This window comes from Lissotriton vulgaris, unplaced genomic scaffold, assembly GCF_964263255.1.
Source record: "Lissotriton vulgaris unplaced genomic scaffold, aLisVul1.2 SCAFFOLD_1062, whole genome shotgun sequence".
Taxonomy (NCBI): domain Eukaryota; kingdom Metazoa; phylum Chordata; class Amphibia; order Caudata; family Salamandridae; genus Lissotriton; species Lissotriton vulgaris.
This window is the reverse complement of record NW_028251002.1, coordinates 391,963-413,081: the sequence shown is the minus strand read 5'-3', so window position 1 is coordinate 413,081 and position 21,119 is coordinate 391,963. Positions and strand designations below refer to the sequence as shown.

The window sequence follows — 21,119 nt, the reverse complement described above, 5'->3', positions numbered from 1 at the left end:
CTCTTCTTTACAGTTTGTTCTTGTTGAGTTCCTTTATATAGTTTATTTATGGCTTTACCTCCTTCTCGCTAATGCTCCTTTGTACTTCGCTCTGATACCCTCACAGGTCATGTTCGCTCTATATAAAACTTTTCAAATCAATAAATAAAATAAATGGAACACCTCCCAGGGACAGAGTAACACAAGGCAGCAAGTTACTCTGGATTTATCAAGCCCAAGGTGGCCGTGCATGGCTTGATAAGTTCAACTTAGGTTTTGCCTTGTCTTTGCGCCCCTTTGTGTCGTGCATGGACGATGCAAAACCTTCATAAATATGCGCCTAAAACTTCTTTTTGCTCAACTGCCCAACCTTTCAGTCTGAAATGGCGAGCAGAAGTATTCACTGAAAACCACGTAGCATTTCTGCATATTTCTGCAACTAGAACAGCCTAATCTCCCTCCAGGAAGCAGCAAAACCTCAAACAGTTCTCCACCGAATTCCTTCTGCTAAATGCGCAACAGCTAAAGGGTAAGTCAAGTCAAGTCAAGTCGAGATTTATATAGCGCGCTACATACCCATAGGGTCTCAAGGCGCTTGAGGAGGGGGGGGGAGTTACTTGTCGAATATCCAAGTTTTAAGTTGTTTTCGGAATGCTATGTGGTTCTGAGTAAGGCGTAGGTGAGTGGGGAGAGAGTTCCAGGTTTTAGCTGCCAGGTAGGAGAAGGATCTACCTCCCATGGTGGCTTTGTTGATGCGAGGTACAGTGGCAAGGGCTTGGTTGGAGGATCGCAGCTGACGGGAGGGGGTGTAGAAGGACAGTCGTGTGTTGAGGCATTCGGGTCCAAGTTCGTAAAGTGCTTTGTGTGCGTGGGTTAAGAGGCGGAAGGTAATCCTCTTATTTACGGGGAGCCAGTGGAGGTTTTTCAGGTGACCAGAGATGTGTTCTTTACGCGGGATGTCTAGTATGAGCCTGGCTGAAGCGTTCTGGATGCGTTGGAGTTTTTTCTGGAGTTTTGCGGAGGTACCGGCGTATAGGGTGTTTCCATAGTCCAGGCGGCTCGTGACCAGTGCGTGAGTGACCGTTTTTCTAGTTTCGGTGGGGATCCAGCGAAAAGTCTTTTTGAGCATGCGAAGAATGTTGAAGCAAGATGATGAGACGGCGTTGACTTGTCTGGTCATCGAGAGTGAGGAGTCCAGAATGACGCCCAGGTTTCGTGCGTGGTCCGTCGGGATGGGTGCTTTTCCAAGGGCCTCTGGCCACCAAGAGTCATCCCAGGCGGAGGGGGAGGTGCCTAAGATGAGGACTTCTGTTTTGTCCGAGTTAAGTTTCAGACGGCTGTGCTTCATCCATTCGGCTACTTCTTTCATTCCTTTGTGTAAGTTGTTTTTGGCGGTGTTTGGGTCTTTGGTGAGTGAGAGGATCAGTTGAGTGTCGTCAGCGTAGGAGATGATGTTGAGGTTGTGTTGGCCTGCGATGGTTGCGAGGGGGCTCATGTATACGTTGAAGAGGGTGGGTCTGAGTGAGGATCCTTGTGGCACGCCGCAGATGACTTCAGAGGCCTCTGACTTGAATGGAGGGAGCCGGACTCTGAGTTCTTCCGGTAAGGAATGAGGTGATCCATTCCAGTGCTTTTCCTTGGATTCCGATGTTTCTGAGGCGCTGTAATAGGGTGCTATGACAGACTGTGTCGAAGGCTGTGGAGAGGTCGAGGAGGATGAGCGCGACTGTGTCTCCGTTGTCCAGTAGAGTTCGAATGTCGTCTGTTGCTGCGATGAGTGCGGTCTCAGTGCTGTGTTTGGCACGGAATCCGGACTGTGAGGGGTCGAGGGATTTGTTGCTTTCGAGGAAGGTGGCGAGCTGGTTGTTGACAGCTTTCTCGATGACTTTGGCCGGGAAAGGAAGAAGCGAGATGGGGCGGTAGTTTTTGAGTTCGGTGGGGTCAGCTGTGGGTTTTTTCAGAAGGGCGCTGAGTTCTGCGTGTTTCCAGCTTTCCGGGAAGGTGGCGGAGTTGAGGGAGCAGTTGATGACGTCTCGGAGGTGTGGAGCTATGATGGAGTCTGCTTTGTTGAAGATGTGGTGTGGGCATGGGTCAGTTGGGGATCCTGAGTGGATGGAGTTCATCAGGCGGATGGTGTCCTCAGTGGAGATTGGGTTCCAGTCATTAAGGATGTTCAAGGGGGGTGAAGGTCCTGCAGAAGGTTGAGTGGGTTGGTCTCCGGGTCAATTGTCGAAGCTGTTGTGAATGTCTGCGATTTTGTTGTGGAAGAAGGAAGCTAGGGAGTCGCATAGGGCTTGGGAGGGGGTGATGTCGTTGGAGTTGGCTGATGGGTTGGTAAATTCTTTGAGGATGTTGAATAATTCCTTGCTGTTGTGGGCGTTGTTATCTAGTTGGTCTTTGAAAGCGGCTTTCTTGGCAGACCGGATTAGTTGGTGGTGTATGCGGGTGGCGTTTTTGAAGGCGTCCTTGGTGCTGGTGTTTGGGTCTTTTTTCCAGGTCTTCTCGAGGGAGCGACAGAGTTTCTTGGATTTCTTAAGATCATCGTTGAACCAGGAGGCGTTTTTCCTGCCTAGCTTGGTTTGACGTTTTTTCAACGGTGCTAGGATGTCGGCGCTGTTGGATAGCCATTGGGTGAAGTTAGTGGCTGCTTGGTCGGGGTTTGAAGAGTGGACAGGAGGGTTTTGAAGGAGCGATGAGGAGATCTGGTCGACGGTGAGTTTGTTCCAGTTTCTACGCAGGGTGGGTTGAGGGTGGTTATGGATTGTGGTCTTATTGTAGATAAAGTGAACGCAGCTGTGGTCAGTCCAATGAAGAGCTGTGGTGTGGCTGAAGGAGACATGTTTGCTGGAGGTGAAGATAGGGTCGAGTGTGTGACCTGCAATGTGGGTGGGGGAAGTGACAAGTTGATTGAGTCCGAGGTTGGCGAGGCTGTCCAGAAGGGTGGTGGCGCTGTTGTCATTGCTCTTTTCCAGGTGAAAATTGAGGTCTCCCAATAGGATGTAGTCCTCGGAGGGGAGGGCGTATGGGGTGATGAAGTCAGCGATGTCGTCATTGAATTGTGCACGGGGTCCCGGGGGCCGGTAGAGGAGGGTGCCTCTGAGAGTGGTCTTGGGGTCGGTGTGGATCTGGAAGTGAAGGTGCTCGGCGCTGGCAAGGTTGACGTCTGAACTGGTTGAGATGCGGATGGAATTCTTATGGACGATGGCGATGCCTCCTTGTTAGACGGACCGGGAGGGTCGGCCGAGGATAAGGGGAGAGGTCTCCGGGGAGAGCCGTCTCCAGCGATCGTACAGACAAGTAACTTCCCCCCCACAGACGTACACCACACCAGGATAAGGTTCAACGATACTTTATAAGCAATTCTTTAAGTACGGTAAAATGATACAAGGAGGTCTGGACTCAGGGGTCCCCTCGATTCTGGTCTCTGGATTGGGAAAGGGGTAGCGTGACAGTCTTGTTACCAATAGATGAAATAGCTCTCAATCCTCGAGCTCGGCGTTCTAGATGGACGGGCCGCGGCGGAGCCAGCAGGTCCCGAGATGGATGACGGAAGCGACGGTCCGCGGCGGAGCCAGCAGGTCCCGATGAAGATGGTAGTTACAAACGGTCCGCGGCCACGCCAGCAGGTCCCGACGACGATGAAGGTTTACGAAGGTTGCGGCAGCGCCAGCAGGTAGGACGATAGTTCGCAAGGCAGAGCTACGGCAGCGCCAGTAGTCCGTCAAGGATGAGTTCTTCTCTGCGTCTCTCGACTCCAGGATACAACTGCCTTCCTGCTCTGGAGCTGCCTCAGTTATAGGGCTGGTGCCCTTTGATGTCCGGACCCTCGCACTTGGAGGTCGGGGGGTCCGGGATGTGGGAGTCCAGACACCCAGCAGGGGGGTGGAGCCAGCGCCCGGGGAGGTTGTGGGCGAGCGGTACCTGGCGGGGGAGAGCCATCGACACCTCTTTCTCCCATTGACCTGCCAAGTAGTCCGCTCACCTCCTAGGTGGATGGTGGTGCCGGGATGTCTGGGGCCTGGCCAGGCCCAGGGTTAGGGTCGATCGGAGGCCACGCGGCCTCGTGGTGTAGTGTCCAAGATGGCGCCCAGGTTGGGCGCGCGTGCCAGTAGTGGATCGGGCCCATGAGGTTGATAGGTTCGGAGGCAGGGGTCCCGGAGGGACGGAAAACGTGAAGTGGTGGTGTGTGACACTTGAGGGACCGGGCTCGGGCCTGGTCGGGCAGAGGGGGAGCGGGCCCTTCATGTGGCCTGTCCAACATGCGTCCCCCCCAGCTGAAGGCGGGGAGAGTCACCCATCCTCTTGGGGACTCTCCTCGTCGAGGCGGAAAAAACGTGACAGGCCATCCGCGTTGGCGTGATCTGGCCCAGGCCGATGTTCCACAGTGAAGTCCATCCCTTGTAGGGAGATGGACCAACGTAGTAGTTTTGGGTTCTCCCCCCGCATCTGCATCAGCCACTGCAGGGGTCGATGGTCGGTCTGTACCCGGAAGTGTGTGCCAAAGAGATAGGGCCGGAGCTTTTTGAGGGCCCATACCACGGCGAAGGCCTCCCTCTCGATGGTGCTCCAGCGTTGTTCTCGAGGTAGGAGTCGCCTGCTGATGAAGGCCACTGGCTGATCAAGGCCTTCGGGGTTCAATTGAGACAGGACCGCCCCAATGCCGTGGTCGGAGGCATCTGTCTGGACGACGAATTCCCGGCTGTAGTCGGGGGCCTGGAGCACCGGGGCGGAGCACATGGCGGCCTTCAGTTGTTCGAAGGCTGTTTGACAATCTGGGGTCCAGTTGACCTTCTTTGGTTGATTTTTGGACGTGAGTTCTGTGAGGGGCCCCACTATGGTACCATAGTCCTTCACGAATCGTCGGTAATAGCCCGTGAGTCCCAGAAAGGCGCGTACCTCGGTCTGGGTGATGGGGGGCTGCCAGGACTGGATGGCGGCAATCTTGAGCTGCAGAGGGGCCACCAGGCCGCTTCCCACCTGGTGTCCGAGGTAGGTTACGGACCCCTGACCAATTTGGCATTTGCTGGCCTTGATCGTGAGGCCAGCTCGCTGAAGGGCCTGTAGCACCGCTCGGAGGTGGTGGAGGTGGTCGGACCAATGGTGGCTGTATACAGCGATGTCGTCTAGGTAGGCGGCGCTGAATCCTTCGAGCCCGGCCAAGACCTGATTAACGAGTCGCTGAAACGTTGCTGGGGCATTCTTCATGCCGAAGGGCATGACCTTGAAATGATAATGGCCGTCAGGAGTGGAAAATGCAGATCGTTCTTGGGCCCGGGGTGTGAGGCCGATCTGCCAGTAGCCCGCCGTCAGGTCGAAAATGCTGAGGTAGCGGGCAGCTCCCATGCGGTCGATCAGCTCGTCTGCCCGGGGGATGGGGTGTGCGTCCGTTCTGGTGACCGCATTCAAGCCCCGGTAGTCGACGCAGAACCGGAGTTCCGGTGTGGTGCCGGGAGTGGCTGCTTTGGGGACCAGTACTACTGGGCTGGCCCAGGGGCTGTCTGAGGGCTCAATGACCCCGAGCGTGAGCATTTTGGTTACTTCTTCCTGGATGCAGGCCCGTACCCGATCTGGTACGCGGTAGGCCCGGTGGCGGATAGGGGGGCTGTCCCCCGTGTCCACGTCGTGCGTACACCAGGAAGTGACACCTGGGGTGAGGGAAAACAGGCTGGCGAACTGCAACAGAAGGTCTCGACATTCTTGGCGTTGTTCCAGGGTGAGGGCCTCCGAGAGTCGGACCCCGTCCACGGAGCCGTCTTTCTCCCGAGTCCTTAGGAGGTCAGGGAGGGGTTCGGAGTCTTCTTCGGCTCCATTGTCTGTGGCCATCAGGAGGCTGAGTTCTGAACGCACGAAATGGGGTTTCAGCCTATTAGCGTGGAGGACCCGGAGGGGGTTTCGTGAAGATTCCATGTCGATGAGATAGGTGACAGGACCCTTGCGCTCGACTACTTTGAAGGGCCCCGTCCACTTGTCTTGCAGGGCGCAGGGTTCGGTGGGGGACATCACCCATACTTGTTGTCCGGGTTCAAATTCGATGGAGGAGGCATTTTGGTCATACCACTTTTTCATGTCCTCTTGACTGGCCTCCAAGTTTGCTTTTGCCAGCTCTCTGAACCGTCGGGTCTGGTTGCGGAGGGTTAGGAGGTATTTGAAGACATCTGGAGGGTTCTTTAGAGGGGGCATCTCCCAGCCTTCCTTGACTAGACTGAGCGCCCCCCGTACGGGGTGTCCATACAATAATTCAAACGGGCTGAAGCCGAGGGACTTCTGGGGGACCTCTCGATATGCGAAGAGGAGGCACGGCAGCAGCACATCCCACTGGCGACGGAGGGGCTCTTCCAACCCCCCAATCATCCCTTTGAGCGTGCGGTTGAACCGCTCAACGAGTCCGTTTCCTTGAGGGTGATAGGGGGTCGTGAATCGGTAGGTGACCCCACACTGTTGCCAGAGGGACTTCATATATTTGGAAATAAAGTTCGTGCCTCTGTCGCTGACGACTTCTCGGGGGAAGCCCACCCGGGAGAAGATCCCCATCAGGGCCCGGCCGACTACCGGGGCTGTCACAGTTCGCAGGGGAACAGCCTCGGGGTAGCGGGTGGCGTGGTCCACCAGTACCAGGATGAACCGATGTCCTTGTGTTGTACGGGGGTCCAGGGGCCCCACAATGTCTATCCCGACCCTCTCGAACGGGGTGGTGACCACTGGAAATGGTTGCAGGGGGGCTTTTAGTTTGCGGCCGCTCTTTCCACTGGCTTGGCACGTGGGGCAAGATAGGCAATGCTGGAGTACATCATTCCTCATTTTAGGCCAGAAGAAGTGGGTCACTAGGCGGCTGTAAGTTTTATCCTGACCCAGGTGTCCAGCCAGGGGGACATCGTGGGCCAGATTTAGCAAGAAGTCTCTAAAACAGAGGGGCACCACTAGCACTCGGCTGGCCCCCAACTCCGCGATCCTTTGTTCACTGTATAGCAGATCATTGTCCCAATAGATCCAATGTGTTCCGGAGGTATCCCCTGCGCTCTGGGCGAGGGCTTGTTGGCGGAGTCCCTCGAGGGAGGGACAGGTCTTCTGCTCTTGGCGAAACTGCTCCTGTGTGGGCCCCCCCTCTTGATGCCACTGGTCGAGGCCAGCGAGGTCCGGAGGTTGAGCTGGTTCTGGGGGGACGGCACGGTCGGTGTCTTCGACTGGAGCGACCGGGGGAGGAGGCGCCGGCCATTCGGGTTCCTCGGGTCGGGGATTGGCACGGGCGGCCATGGACCGGGTGGTGACGCACGCCCAGTCCGGGATGCCTAACATCCCCAGGTGTTCTCTTCGTTCTACGGCTGCCCACGGAGAGCTTTCAAGGTCATTTCCCAGGAGGCAGTCTACGGGGGCATCATCTCGGACCGTCACCTTCAACATGCCGGAGACCCCTCCCCATTCGAAAGGGACGCAGGCCATCCGACACAGACTCTCCGAGTTATCGGCTGAACGGACAGGGCAGAGAATGTTTGGTAGGAACTGTTCTGGGGTCACCAGGTGACAGCGGACGGCTGTTACACTGGCCCCGGTGTCACGGAGGGCTTCGGCCTGGCGTCCATTGATGCTCACCCATTGGCTGTACTTCCGGGTGTTAGCGGGTAGGGGGACCCGCGGGACCATGTCTTTCCCCCCTAAGCATGCTAGAGCCATGGCGGCTGGCTCCCATTCTTGATGCTCTTGCTCATATTCTTCCTGCTCCTCGGAGATCTGTTCTTCCCCCAGGGCAGCAGCAGCCACCTGGCGGGGTCTTGGGCTCTGGTACTGTGGGCAATTTGGGTCGTTTGCATAGTGGCCGACTCGTTGGCATCGGTGACACGTGACATTGGCTCTGTATCCCGGTCGTGCCGGGGTGCTGCCCCGGTTGGCCGGGGGGGTGGTGCTGGTAGCGGGGGCGGCCGGAGCGTTGTCTCTTCCTCGTCCTTGGCCCCCTCCTCCTCCTCGGGGACGGTGCTGACCGTGGTTGTTCCGGTTCTGTTCATAGGATCCATTTCGGCCCACTCTGGTGATTTCCCACCGGTCAGCCTCGGCTGCGAGCTGCCGTGGATCAGTCAATTTGCTGTCGAGGAGGTGCTGCCGGAGCTCAATGAAGCAATTGTTTGATAGATGCTCCCACACCATGAGATTGAAGAGTTGTTCGTAAGTTGTGACATTGCTTCCTTTGATCCAGCCCTCGAAGGCTCGGCTAAAATAGTTCACGTAGTCCACCCAAGTTGTACCCGGGAGGCGGGTGCAGTCTCGGAACCTCTGACGGTACATCTCGGGTGTGAGCCCATAGCGGGTGAGGAGGGCAGCTTTCATGTGGTCATAGGAGGTCATCAGATGGTCCGGGAGCTGTAGCAGGGCATCGCGGCCCTCATTGAGGAATCTCCCCCATAGACCGGCTCCCCAGTCGCTTCGATCGATCCGGTGGGCGGTCATAGCGATTTCGTAGGCCTTGAACCATTGCTGGATGTCGTCCTCTCGGAAGTATTCTCGAACGACATCCTTGGGGATGTGTACCTTCTTATCTGTTGTCCCTGGGGTGCGGGGTTGCTCGGGCGCCCCTAATTCTTTGTTCTGCTTGCGTAAGTCTATCTCAGCTAATTTGCGCTCGTGTTCATATGCCAGTCTTTTTTCCTCAAGCTCCCTTTGTCTCTGTTTTTCCTCTCTTTCTTCTCGGAGACGCAGATGCTCTAAGCTCAGTTTTTGTTCGGCCAACTTAAGTTCACCATCCATTTTGAGCCGGGCCATTTCTAGTTCATGTAGTCGTGTTCTTTCTCGTTCCTGGATCTCGTCTTGCGAGAGACCCGTTCTTCGCTCCTCGGGGGCCGTGGTGTCTTTTTCTACTGCTGCGATATTTTGGTCGGGGGATCTGACGGCCCCGGTTTCTGCCCAGGACTCTAGGGCATGCTTAAAATCGTCTTTGGTACTTAGACCGGTGGTAGCGATACCTAGTTCGATGCAGAATTGTTTTAATTCACGATGGCTGTATTCTTCCAATTTCTCCATCTGAAATTTCTCGGTGGGTCCGCTTTCTTTGGTTGTCATCGTGATTTCGTCGCGGGGTGAGCTACTCTCTGTACGATTATGCGGTGATTCGGATCGCGCCGCTGGCCACCAATGTTAGACGGACCGGGAGGGTCGGCCGAGGATAAGGGGAGAGGTCTCCGGGGAGAGCTGTCTCCAGCGATCGTACAGACAAGTAACTTCCCCCCCACAGACGTACACCACACCAGGATAAGGTTCAACGATACTTTATAAGCAATTCTTTAAGTACGGTAAAATGATACAAGGAGGTCTGGACTCAGGGGTCCCCTCGATTCTGGTCTCTGGATTTGGAAAGGGGTAGCGGGACAGTCTTGTTACCAATAGATGAAATAGCTCTCAATCCTCGAGCTCGGCGTTCTAGATGGACGGGCCGCGGCGGAGCCAGCAGGTCCCGAGATGGATGACGGAAGCGACGGTCCGCGGCGGAGCCAGCAGGTCCCGATGAAGATGGTAGTTACAAACGGTCCGCGGCCACGCCAGCAGGTCCCGACGACGATGAAGGTTTACGAAGGTTGCGGCAGCGCCAGCAGGTAGGACGATAGTTCGCAAGGCAGAGCTACGGCAGCGCCAGTAGTCCGTCAAGGATGAGTTCTTCTCTGCGTCTCTCGACTCCAGGATACAACTGCCTTCCTGCTCTGGAGCTGCCTCAGTTATAGGGCTGGTGCCCTTTGATGTCCGGACCCTCGCACTTGGAGGTCGGGGGGTCCGGGATGTGGGAGTCCAGACACCCAGCAGGGGGGTGGAGCCAGCGCCCGGGGAGGTTGTGGGCGAGCGGTACCTGGCGGGGGAGAGCCATCGACACCTCTTTCTCCCATTGACCTGCCAAGTAGTCCGCTCACCTCCTAGGTGGATGGTGGTGCCGGGATGTCTGGGGCCTGGCCAGGCCCAGGGTTAGGGTCGATCGGAGGCCACGCGGCCTCGTGGTGTAGTGTCCAAGATGGCGCCCAGGTTGGGCGCGCGTGCCAGTAGTGGATCGGGCCCATGAGGTTGATAGGTTCGGAGGCAGGGGTCCCGGAGGGACGGAAAACGTGAAGTGGTGGTGTGTGACACTTGAGGGACCGGGCTCGGGCCTGGTCGGGCAGAGGGGGAGCGGGCCCTTCATGTGGCCTGTCCAACACTCCTCCTGTGTGCTTGACGCGGTCTTTACGGATGATTTTGTATCCTTCCGGGATGGCAATGGTGATGTCTGGGGCTGAGGAGGCGTTCATCCATGTTTCTGTTAGGAAGGCGGCGTCCGGTGAGATGGTGTCTAGTAGATTCCAGAGGTCGATGGCGTGTCTGTGGATCGAGCGGGTGTTGAGCAGGATGCATTTTAGGTGGTTGGTGTCAGGTCTCTGATTGGTGTTGGTGGATGAGGGGTTGGTGTTGGTGCCGTCGAACTTGCAGGAGTTGCAAGAGAAGGGTCCATGGGTGTGTCCAGGAGCGGCTTGGACGCAGTTGGGGGAACGGCCGGGGTTAAGGGCTAGGAGGGTGGTGGCATTGTAAGTGATGCGAGTGGGCTGGGAATTCCGGGAACCAGGGGGTCTGGCGCTGGGCGCGGTCCAGGCGCGGACGGGCGTAGACGGGCTTACCTTTGGCGCACCTTCGGCGCGGCCGTAGCGCGTGGACGCTGCGCGTTGGGACATCTGACATAAATGGGGAGTGGAGGGGGGCGGAGCGTGGGAGGGTCAGCTGGGAGGCGTTCTCGGGGAGGCGTGTCAGGGGAAAGCACAACACACAAGATGGTGGTGGAGCCTCAAAACGAAACTTAGGAAACAATACCAGCAATCCTTTAAAGCACAGCCAGAATCAGCAGCGCGCTCTCTAAGGGCACCAGGTGAGAGCGCTAACAGTTGAATAATGCTGCGGCCACAGAGCGTTAACACAGACAACAATACACAGTTCAGAAATCGCTGCAAACTGAATAGGTAATAATGCTCAGCGCGCAATTCCTAAAGCGGAGCTACGATACCAATCTAGAGTTAACAATGCCGGTGAGTCACGCGTCGAGAGCAGCTTCAGCTGTGGGCTCTGGGCGCTGCAGTTAGCAGGAGTCAGGGAGCGTGAAGGAGCGTGGGGGAGCGGCCGATCAGGACGAGGTCCAGGCGGTCACAATCTGGCTTGGGAGGTCGGGAACCCTCTGTTCGTGGGTGGGAGGGGCAGCTGGGAGGCGGTCTCGGGGAGGCGTTTCAGGGGAAAGCACAACACACAAGATGGTGGTGGAGCCTCAAAACGAAACTTAGGAAACAATACCAGCAATCCTTTAAAGCACAGCCAGAATCAGCAGCGCGCTCTCTAAGGGCACCAGGTGAGAGCGCCAACAGTTGAATAATGCTGCGGCCACAGAGCGTTAACACAGACAACAATACACAGTTCAGAAATCGCTGCAAAATGAATAGGTAATAATGCTCAGCACGCAATTCCTAAAGCGGAGCTACGATACCAATCTAGTGTCAACAATGCAGGTGAATCACGCGTCGAGAGCAGCTTCAGCTGTGGGCTCTGGGCGCTGCAGTTAGCAGGAGTCAGGGAGCGTGAGGGAGCGTGGGGGAGCGGCCGTTCAGGACGAGGTCCAGGCAGTCACAATCTGGCTTGGGAGGTCGGGAACCCTCTGTTCGTGGGTGGGAGGGGCAGCTGGGAGGCGGTCTCGGGGAGGCGTGTCAGGGGAAAGCACAACACACAAGATGGTGGTGGAGCCTCAAAACGAAACTTAGGAAACAATACCAGGAATCCTTTAAAGCACAGCCAGAATCAGCAGCGCGCTCTCTAAGGGCACCAGGTGAGAGCGCTAACAGTTGAATAATGCTGCGGCCACAGAGCGTTAACACAGACAACAATACACAGTTCAGAAATCGCTGAATACTGAATAGGTAATAATGCTCAGCGCGCAATTCCTAAAGCGGAGCTACGATACCAATCTAGTGTCAACAATGCAGGTGAATCACGCGTCGAGAGCAGCTTCAGCTGTGGGCTCTGGGCGCTGCAGTTAGCAGAAGTCAGGGAGCGTGAGGGAGCGTGGGTAAATATTATCCGTTTACTTACTGTACTCTTTTGGATTGAAAGCACCAGGACACTCTTTGGAGTATGCAAGCAGTTTATAAATGTCTTTTCATTTCACTTTTCATTTTAAAGCAGGATCTATATCAAGAACCGCCTCTTCTCTGACAGAAAGAAATGGAGAACAGAAGAGCGCCCAATTTCTGCTGCTCTCTGCGTTGAAATGACTGTCTGTAAAAAGGTCACCTACATGGACAAAATATTGAAGTCATCTATACCCAGTAGTTCAAAGGGATGTTATTGTAGTGTGTAAACAATTGGGTTATTAATTAAGGGGATTGACTGCCCACCTCAGGTAATAATCACAAACCTGTCCAGGTGAAATCTCAAAGTCACTACATTAACTTGACCCTAACCCCCTGCTAGCTATGACACAGAGCAGAGAAGCTTAACTTAGGGCAATGTACAAAGCATTTATGCAGTACCAAAACAGTAACAAAGTTAAAACATGGGAGACAGCCTTTAGAGTGACGTTTTTACAATGTGATTCCTTTACCACGCAACTTTAGAATTTCCACGGTTTGTGTAGTTTAAAGTTGGTTTGTATAGTAAGAACAACGTTTTCTGAAATATAACTAAGTTGAATCCTTTTCGTTTTTTTGAGGAATCCCAATGGTTTTTCGTTTTTTAATAAAAAAGTGTCTCACATAATAGAGTGGATTGTTATTGAGTGCAGAGTTGTTAAGTGGAGTCTTATAGAGTTCAGTGGAGGACAGTGTCGTACAGTGTAGTATCGTACATTGCATTGTTAGAGAGCCGAGTTGAGTGGAGTGGCGTATATTGGAATAGCACAGTCAAGTACAGTCAAGAGGCATACAGTAGAAGAGCATGGGGAAATGGCGTGCAGTGGAGCGGCCTACAGTGATGTCCAGTCAAGTGGCGTACAGTGAAAGAGAGTAGGGTGGAGTTGCGTGCAGTGGAGTGGCATACAGTGGGGTGGTAGAGAGCGGAGTGGCATAGAATGGAATAGTGTAGAGTGGAGCTGTGTAGAAAGAAGTGAAATAGTTAAAAGTGGATTAGCGCAGGGTGGAAAGACAGAGTGGAGTGGTGTACAGTCGAACGGCATACAGTGGAATAGAGTAGAGTGGAATGGCATTGAGTGGAGTGCCATAGAGAGGAGTGGTGTAGAGTGAAATGGAGTGACAGAGTGGAGTGAATTGGCTTGGTAGTTTGGTCTGCCCTGTTCCCATGATGCACTGGGCCAGGGACAGACTGATTTGCATATAGCCAGGTTCTGAGCTGGGATGGTGCAGTGAGATAAATAACGGTGATGGATCAAGCCCTGATCTTTGGACTGGGTAAGAGTGGTCTGCTTAATTCAGACACTCTGTTCATCACCACCCCCTTTTCTGAATCGTTTTTGGCCACTATAGGTGTGGCAGGGTATACTCAGACATGAGTCCCTTTCTCACTGCACAATCAGGATTCAAGCAAGCCGGGCCGAAGACGGCTGAAATGCCAGAAACCGGTCCCCGGTAGCTTGTCTCCTTTCTGGTGAAGAATTGGCTTGGTAGTTTAGTCTGCCCTGTTCCCATGATGCACTGGGCCAGGGACAGACTGATTTGCATATAGCCAGGTTCTGAGCTGGGATGGTGCAGTGAGATAAATAACGGTGATGGATCAGGCCCTGATCTTTGGACTGGGTAAGAGTGGTCTGCTTAATTCAGACACTCTGTTCATCACCACCCCCTTTTCTGAATCGTTTTTGGCCACTATAGGTGTGGCAGGGTATACTCAGACATGAGTCCCTTTCTCACTGCACCATCAGGATTCAAGCAAGCCGGGCCGAAGACGGCTGAAATGCCAGAAACCGGTCCCCGGTAGCTTGTCTCCTTTCTGGTTAAGAACTGGCTTGGTAGTTTAGTCTGCCCTGTTCCCATGATGCACTGGGCCAGGGACAGACTGATTTGCATATAGCCAGGTTCTGAGCTGGGATGGTGCAGTGAGATAAATAACGGTGATGGATCAAGCCCTGATCTTTGGACTGGGTAAGAGTGGTCTGCCTAATTCAGACACTCTGTTCATCACCACCCCCTTTTCTGAATCGTTTTTGGCCACTATAGGTGTGGCAGGGTATACTCAGACATGAGTCCCTTTCTCTCTGCACCATCAGGATTCAAGCAAGCCGGGCCGAAGACGGCTGAAATGCCAGAAACCGGTCCCCGGTAGCTTGTCTCCTTTCTGGTGAAGAATTGGCTTGGTAGTTTAGTCTGCCCTGTTCCCATGATGCACTGGGCCAGGGACAGACTGATTTGCATATAGCCAGGTTCTGAGCTGGGATGGTGCAGTGAGATAAATAACGGTGATGGATCAAGCCCTGATCTTTGGACTGGGTAAGAGTGGTCTGCTTAATTCAGACACTCTGTTCATCACAACCCTCTTTTCTGAATCGTTTTTGGCCACTATAGGTGTGGCAGGGTATACTCAGACATGAGTCCCTTTCTCACTGCACCATCAGGATTCAAGCAAGCCGGGCCGAAGATGGCTGAAATGCCAGAAAACGGTCCCCGGTAGCTTGTCTCCTTTCTGGTGAAGAATTGGCTTGGTAGTTTAGTCTGCCCTGTTCCCATGATGCACTGGGCCAGGGACAGACTGATTTGCATATAGCCAGGTTCTGAGCTGGGATGGTGCAGTGAGATAGGGTAAGAGTGGTCTGCTTAATTCAGACACTCTGTTCATCACCACCCCCTTTTCTGAATCGTTTTTGGCCACTATAGGTGTGGAAGGGTATACTCAGACATGAGTCCCTTTCTCACTGCACCATCAGGAATCAAGCAAGCCGGGCCGAAGACGGCTGAAATGTCAGAAACCGGTCCCCGGTAGCTTGTCTCCTTTATGGTGAAGAATTGGCTTGGTAGTTTAGTCTGCCCTGTTCCCATGATGCACTGGGCCAGGGACAGACTGATTTGCATATAGCCAGGTTCTGAGCTGGGATGGTGCAGTGTGATAAATAACGGCGATGGATCAAGCCCTGATCTTTGGACTGGGTAAGAGTGGTCTGCTTAATTCATACACTCTGTTCATCACCACCCCCTTTTCTGAATCGTTTTTGGCCACTATAGGTGTGGCAGGGTATACTCAGACATGAGTCCCTTTCTCACTGCACCATCAGGATTCAAGCAAGCCGGGCCGAAGACGGCTGAAATGCCAGAAACCGGTCCCCGGTAGCTTGTCTCCTTTCTGGTGAAGAATTGGCTTGGTAGTTTAGTCTGCCCTGTTCCCATGATGCACTGGGCCAGGGACAGACTGATTTGGATATAGCCAGGTTCTGAGCTGGGATGGGGCAGTGAGCTAAATAACGGTGATGGATCAAGCCCTGATCTTTGGACTGGGTAAGAGTAGTCTGCTTAATTCAGACACTCAGTTCATCACCACCCCCCTTTTCTGAATCCCTTTTGACACCCTGGCACCCTTGAAATAGCTCCTGCTATTTTGCGATTCTCTAATACCGAATCGTAAATAGTGAATATCTTCCCATTCATTACTCTGGGCCTCCTAGCCCATAGGAATGAATGGATAGGTATTCCTTATTAACGAATCTCAATTTGCGATTCGTTATTAAGGAATAATATGGAATCACTAATATTTTAGCGATTCCTACCTACATTCAATTTTGCGAGTCCTTAATAGCGAATCGGTAAAATTCGCTATTAAGGACTCACAAATTTGATTTTACCTACATCTGGCCCTTGGTGTGCTATTTTCTGAACTTGGTACAGTTATTACTGTAAGCTGGCCTTACTTCCGTGAACGTCAAATTGGACCAAGACTCGTGACAATTTGTTTGTGACAAAACTGATAACCTAGCAATGTGCTACTAACTCATGCAATTGCGCAATACTAGAAACAGAGACAATCAACGAATTGTGCAACCAGTAACAAAGACTAATGACGAAGGTTGCTAGAGACAATTAACTCTTCTGCATTAACCAACTCTCTTGACAGAAACATGTAAATACAAATATATATCTTTGTACTTACCAACAGTTGCAGCAGCATTATCCGGACTGGCAGGAACTTCTGAAAGAAAAAGAAAAGACTGCATTAATATTTTGGTTATTATATATAGAGAAAAATGTTATTTTCATTTGGTTGTTAGATTAGGGGGTCTCTGGTTGGCACAGGTAGGAACTTGTGATGAGCAGGGACCCTCTCCTCTAGTCAGGATAAGGGGATCACCCTCTTGAAATAACCCCTGCTCACCCTCTAGGTATCTTGGTGCGAGCAGACAAGACTTATTTTTAGAGGAGTTATAGGTTAAGCATTTGTGAACACATAGAGTAACTCAGAGACAACACCACAAATGGACACCACACTAGATTCATATAAAAAATAGTGAATCTTTATATAAAGGCTTAGCACAAGACCAAATAATGACAAAAAGGCCCACAATACTGTTTAGCAATCAAGAGTTCTTTCAGAATGCGTAATTTCTAGTTCTGTGCACTTCGCACCCTCTGTTCGACTCTCACGGAGATGAGAAAAGGTCTAACAGAGTCAGAGGTGCAGCGGACTCTCCGGTCCGATGCGTACACCACTGAGGTGCGAGTCGTTCACACTACCTTGGTTGTTGTGTCCGGCACGGATGATGCGTTGGAAAACAGAAGTGTTGCAGGCAGCGATGTCCTCCTTTTACGGTGCGAGCTCCGGCTCGTAGACGTCCTGGGTGCGGATCGTAGACTTCAGAGTTGCGTTGTTCGAGGGGACGGTCCTTTGTGCGGTGCGATTGAGTTCCGGGGTGGCGTACGAGCCGTACCTTGAGAGTTGGCCCTTGCTTAGTCCTTTCAGCGCGGTGTGAGGCGGACGGTACGCTGCGATTGTGCGAGACGTACCCAGCCGCTCTACGCGATGCAGCTTTCCACACCAGCGGCAGGGTCCGAATTGAGCAGTGCGATTCTAAGGGGGGAAAAACAGTGTGCAGTGCAGAGTCCTCCTTTCACGGTGCGAGCTCCGGCTCGTGGGCGCCACAAAGTCGCATTGTTCGAGGCGGAGGAGTCCTCCTTACCCGGTGCGAGCGATGGCTCGTGGGGGTCACAAAGACGCGTGGTTCGAGGCGGACGGCTTGTCATGGGGCTTCCCAGTGTAAGGGCTGGTCCTTCGAGGCGCACACGGCTCCCTGCTTCGGTGCTACAGGGAAAACAGCGTTTTCAGCAGCTCTCTTCAAGGGGGGGAAGTCCACTGGTCCTGGGACTTCGTTCAGGGGGCAAGCTCACTCACACGCCCTTGGAGATCTTTTTAAGCACAAGTTGAATCAAAGTCTTTGTAGTCTTTCTCTCCTCTCAGCAAGGCAACCACTGCAGGCCAGTGCCCCAGGTCAGGGACAGTATTCCTCCTTACAGCTTTCCCAGTTCCTTTTCCTCAGGCAGAGGTTTCTTCTTAGTAAATCTGGATCTAATTTCTTGGGAGCAGGGTCCCAATACTTATACCACTACTCTTTTGTTCTCTGAGGCCAGGGGCCCTTTTCCTAGTCCAGTCCAGTTCTTGAGCACTTTGTTGACATGACTCTGACTTTTCTGTTCAGTGTGCAGGGCAGAGACATCAGACGCTCCCCAGGGGGTGGAGCAAGCATTGCGGAGGAAAGGTCCAGTCCTATTCAGAACCCAGGTGTACTCCTCCCACCTATCTGGATGTAAATCTCTTTATTCACCACCGGGCTGCCCCAGCCTGTCTCCTGCAATTCCCCGCCATATCACTCATAGAAAACAGCCAGCAGATATACATCCTAGCAGAGGCGGGCTGAAATGGTTAGGCAAGCAAATACCTACTTTCTAAAAGGGGTATTTGCAAACACAGAATATTAAAATAAACTTTACTAAAAGATGTATTTTACTATTCTGAGTTCAGACATACTAAACTCGAATTTCTACCATGTTCTCTGAGTCTGTTAGTATCATAGTGTAATGATTCCAACAGCCCATTCTGGCCTATGAGATCAGGTAGCCTTGCAATAGTGAAATACGAAAATGGCTGTAATTCACTATTAGGACATGCCACACACATCAGGGCTTGTCCTACCTTATCCTTACAATGCACCCTGCCCTTGGGCCTACCATAGGGGTGACTAATATGAAGTTAAGGGAAGGTTTAGGGACTGGCAATTGGGTGTACTTGCCCAGTCAGCATGACAGTACCAGACTGCACGCAGGCTCTGCAATGGCAGACCTTAGACACATTTTACAAGGCTGCTTCTGTGGGTGGCACAACCAGTGCTGCCAGCCCACCAGCAGCATTTGGATTTACAAGCCCTGGGCACTCCTGGTGCACTGTACTGGGGTCTGACAGTAAATCAAATAAGCCAATCATGGAATCCAATCAATATATCAATTTACACAGTGAGCACATGCACTGTGGCACTGGTTGGCAGTGGCACAGTGCTCTGAGCATCTAACACCAGCAAAAACACATGAGGCAACAGGAACAAAATGGAAGGGAGACCCACGCCAATGGTGCCAGGTCTAACATGATTGAATACACATAATACACTATATACAACCAGTAATAGAGAGAGTCAAATTCCACAACATGTCAGGTAATGAAATGCTTAATGTAAAGTAAACTTGTAGGGTTCCCTTAGAATCTTAGTACTGTAGTAATTCTTTGCTTTTTGTTACAGGTGCAGGTTATTCCTCCTGGGAGTTATACCAGTGAAGACACCGGTGTAGCAGTCTCTCTATATTTCCCATTCCCCTTTCCCCCTCGTTTCTGAGGTCAGAGAGTTTTCTGGTTTTGAGACGTTGGGGAGTTTGAAAACATTCATCGTAATCGGACTTCAGCCATTCGGCTCCTGTGGAAGCGCTAGATCAGGTACAGACAGAAGTTTGACAGGTGGCTTAGAGTGTTATGGCATATGTTGGAGTGATGCACAGTGAAACAGCATACAGTGGAGTGATGTAGAGTGAAGTGACATATAGTGGAATTGCGTAGACTGGAGTGGCATAGGGTGAAGTTGCACACAGTGGAACTGTAGTGGGTGGGTTGGCGTAGAGTAGAGTAATGTAGAGTGGAGTAGCATAAAGTGGAGTAGCGTACAGTGGAGTAGCGTACAGTGGAGTAGCATACAGTGGAATAGCGTGGAGTGAAGTGGCGGATAGTTGAGTGGCCTGGAATGAAATAGCATAAAGTGGACCGGCATAGAGTGGAGCGGCATAGAGTGGAATAGCATAGGGTGGAGTGGAATAGAGTTAAATAGCATAAATTGTACTGGCGTAGAGTGGAGTGGCATAGAGTTGACTGGCGTAGAGTGGAGTGGCATAGAATAGAGTGGTGTACAGTAGAGTAGAGTGACATTTAATGTAAAAGCTTACAGTGGAGTGGTAGAGTGGAGTGACATTTAATGTAAAATCTTACAGTGGAGTGGTAGAGTGGAGTGATATTATCAATAAAAGAGAGAGTAACCCTTGGTTTCTCAAAGGACTGGGGTTCAAACAGGAAATATATAAAAAAGTGTCCTCTGGGTACCAGCCACGGCCCATGGAGGGAGTTTCGGTGGGGCAGAAAGGAGGGGCAGGGGAGGGGCAGGGTGGGGGGTGCTAAAAACCGGAATTTGGATAATTGGAGGTAAGTAAACAATTTAATTAATAAAACGAATTTCGTAGCGCGCGCTGCGTCGCATTTTGCGACCCTAGCGCTTCCGACCCCGGGTTTTAATTCCATTTTGTGCCTCCTCTGGGCAGAGCTTACCTCACATAGAAATTGCGTCCTCGCGTTTTCGTTTGGCAATATGCAAACTACTGAACCACAATGGTGGCCTTTTGACTGTTTCTAAGCTCCTTCCTACTACTCCCATGTGACCAAGTCACATGGTTGTGCGTCCTTACGTGGAGTTGCATGTATTGTTGCCAAGGCAACTACTCGCTCTGCGTTTTTTCTTTTTGTCGGGTAATGTTAAAGCTTTGAAACTTTATTAAGGGAAAGTGGAGTGACATACAGTGGATTAGAGTAGGGTGGAGTGGCGTAGAGTGCCGTATCGCAGAATGGAATAGCTTAGAGTGGAGTAGCAGAAGTAGTGGTGTAGAGTCGAGTGACTTGGACTGGAGTGGCTTAGAGTAGAATGGCATACAGTTAAGTGGCTCATGTACATGACATTTGGCAGGAATGTACAATATGGTGTGAAGAGTAACGCGAGACAGCGATTTTCACTACCTTGCTTTTTTCCAGATTTAACAAGCAATGCAGGGCCAAGAATAGAGGCCTGAGTTGCTCTGTAAATGTGACTTAAGTATTGCGTTTCCCATGCGAGACCATGCACACAGACAGGCAAATGAGGCCTGGCTGATGTTATCCGTGATGCCAACAATGGTGTATTTTGAGATGTCATCAGTGATGTCATAGAACATGTTATGAGTGATATAATATGTGAGGTCCTAAGCAGTGCATGGTGGAGGTGCAAGTTATAGTTAGCTCTGCTAACTATGACTATTGAATTACTGTGTTTATTTTAGTTCAAAACGTTAATGTAATCAGTGACAAATTCACTGACTTTAACCTTTGTTTTTTTCAGTGAATTTCTAAAGTTTAAAAAATAAAAAATAAAAGCAGATCTTTTTATCAACTCTAACTTTATCATTACTTTAAACTTTATTTTTGTTCAGTGAATATCTCATTTGTTTTTTAAAATGTTAAGTAAGATATCGATGGTAATGCGTGGCGAGGGAGCAGACGGAGGGTATGGCATTGTCCATTGTGCTGCACCCCGTCCAAGCTTGCTGCCCCTAATCTCTCCTCCTTGCCCTTCGTTTTCCAAGTGCATGCCCTTCCCCCTCATCCAGTCCTGTGTGGCCATTGTTCTGCCACTGCCCTTTCCGCCTGTCCTGCACATTTAGCATGTTGCCCCTACCCACCTCCTCTTTAACCTCTTTTGTCCAAGTCTGTGCACCAGCCTCCTCCCACTCTGCCTACCATTGTCTGAGTTCAATGTTCCTATCACCTCCCTATTACCCTTCAAGGTCCATTTTGCTGCAACTGCCTTCTGCCCTTAGGCCCTACGTGCTCTGTTGTATTGCAACTGCTCCTCCTGCCTGCACTGTGTGGTATGTTATGAAGCCCCTTCCCCTGCCATC

At 52.1% G+C, this 21,119-nt stretch overlaps 1 protein-coding gene across 1 annotated transcript in view; it reads right to left on the bottom strand.

Moving 5' to 3' along the window:
- Positions 1-21,119, bottom strand: part of LOC147663065 (uncharacterized) — a 246,011-nt gene that overhangs the window by 5,622 nt on the left and 219,270 nt on the right. The window contains exon 5 of the mRNA XM_086950708.1: positions 16,042-16,080. Within this exon, the coding sequence (XP_086806834.1) occupies positions 16,042-16,080 (39 nt within the window). The remainder of the gene's footprint in view (positions 1-16,041; positions 16,081-21,119) is intronic.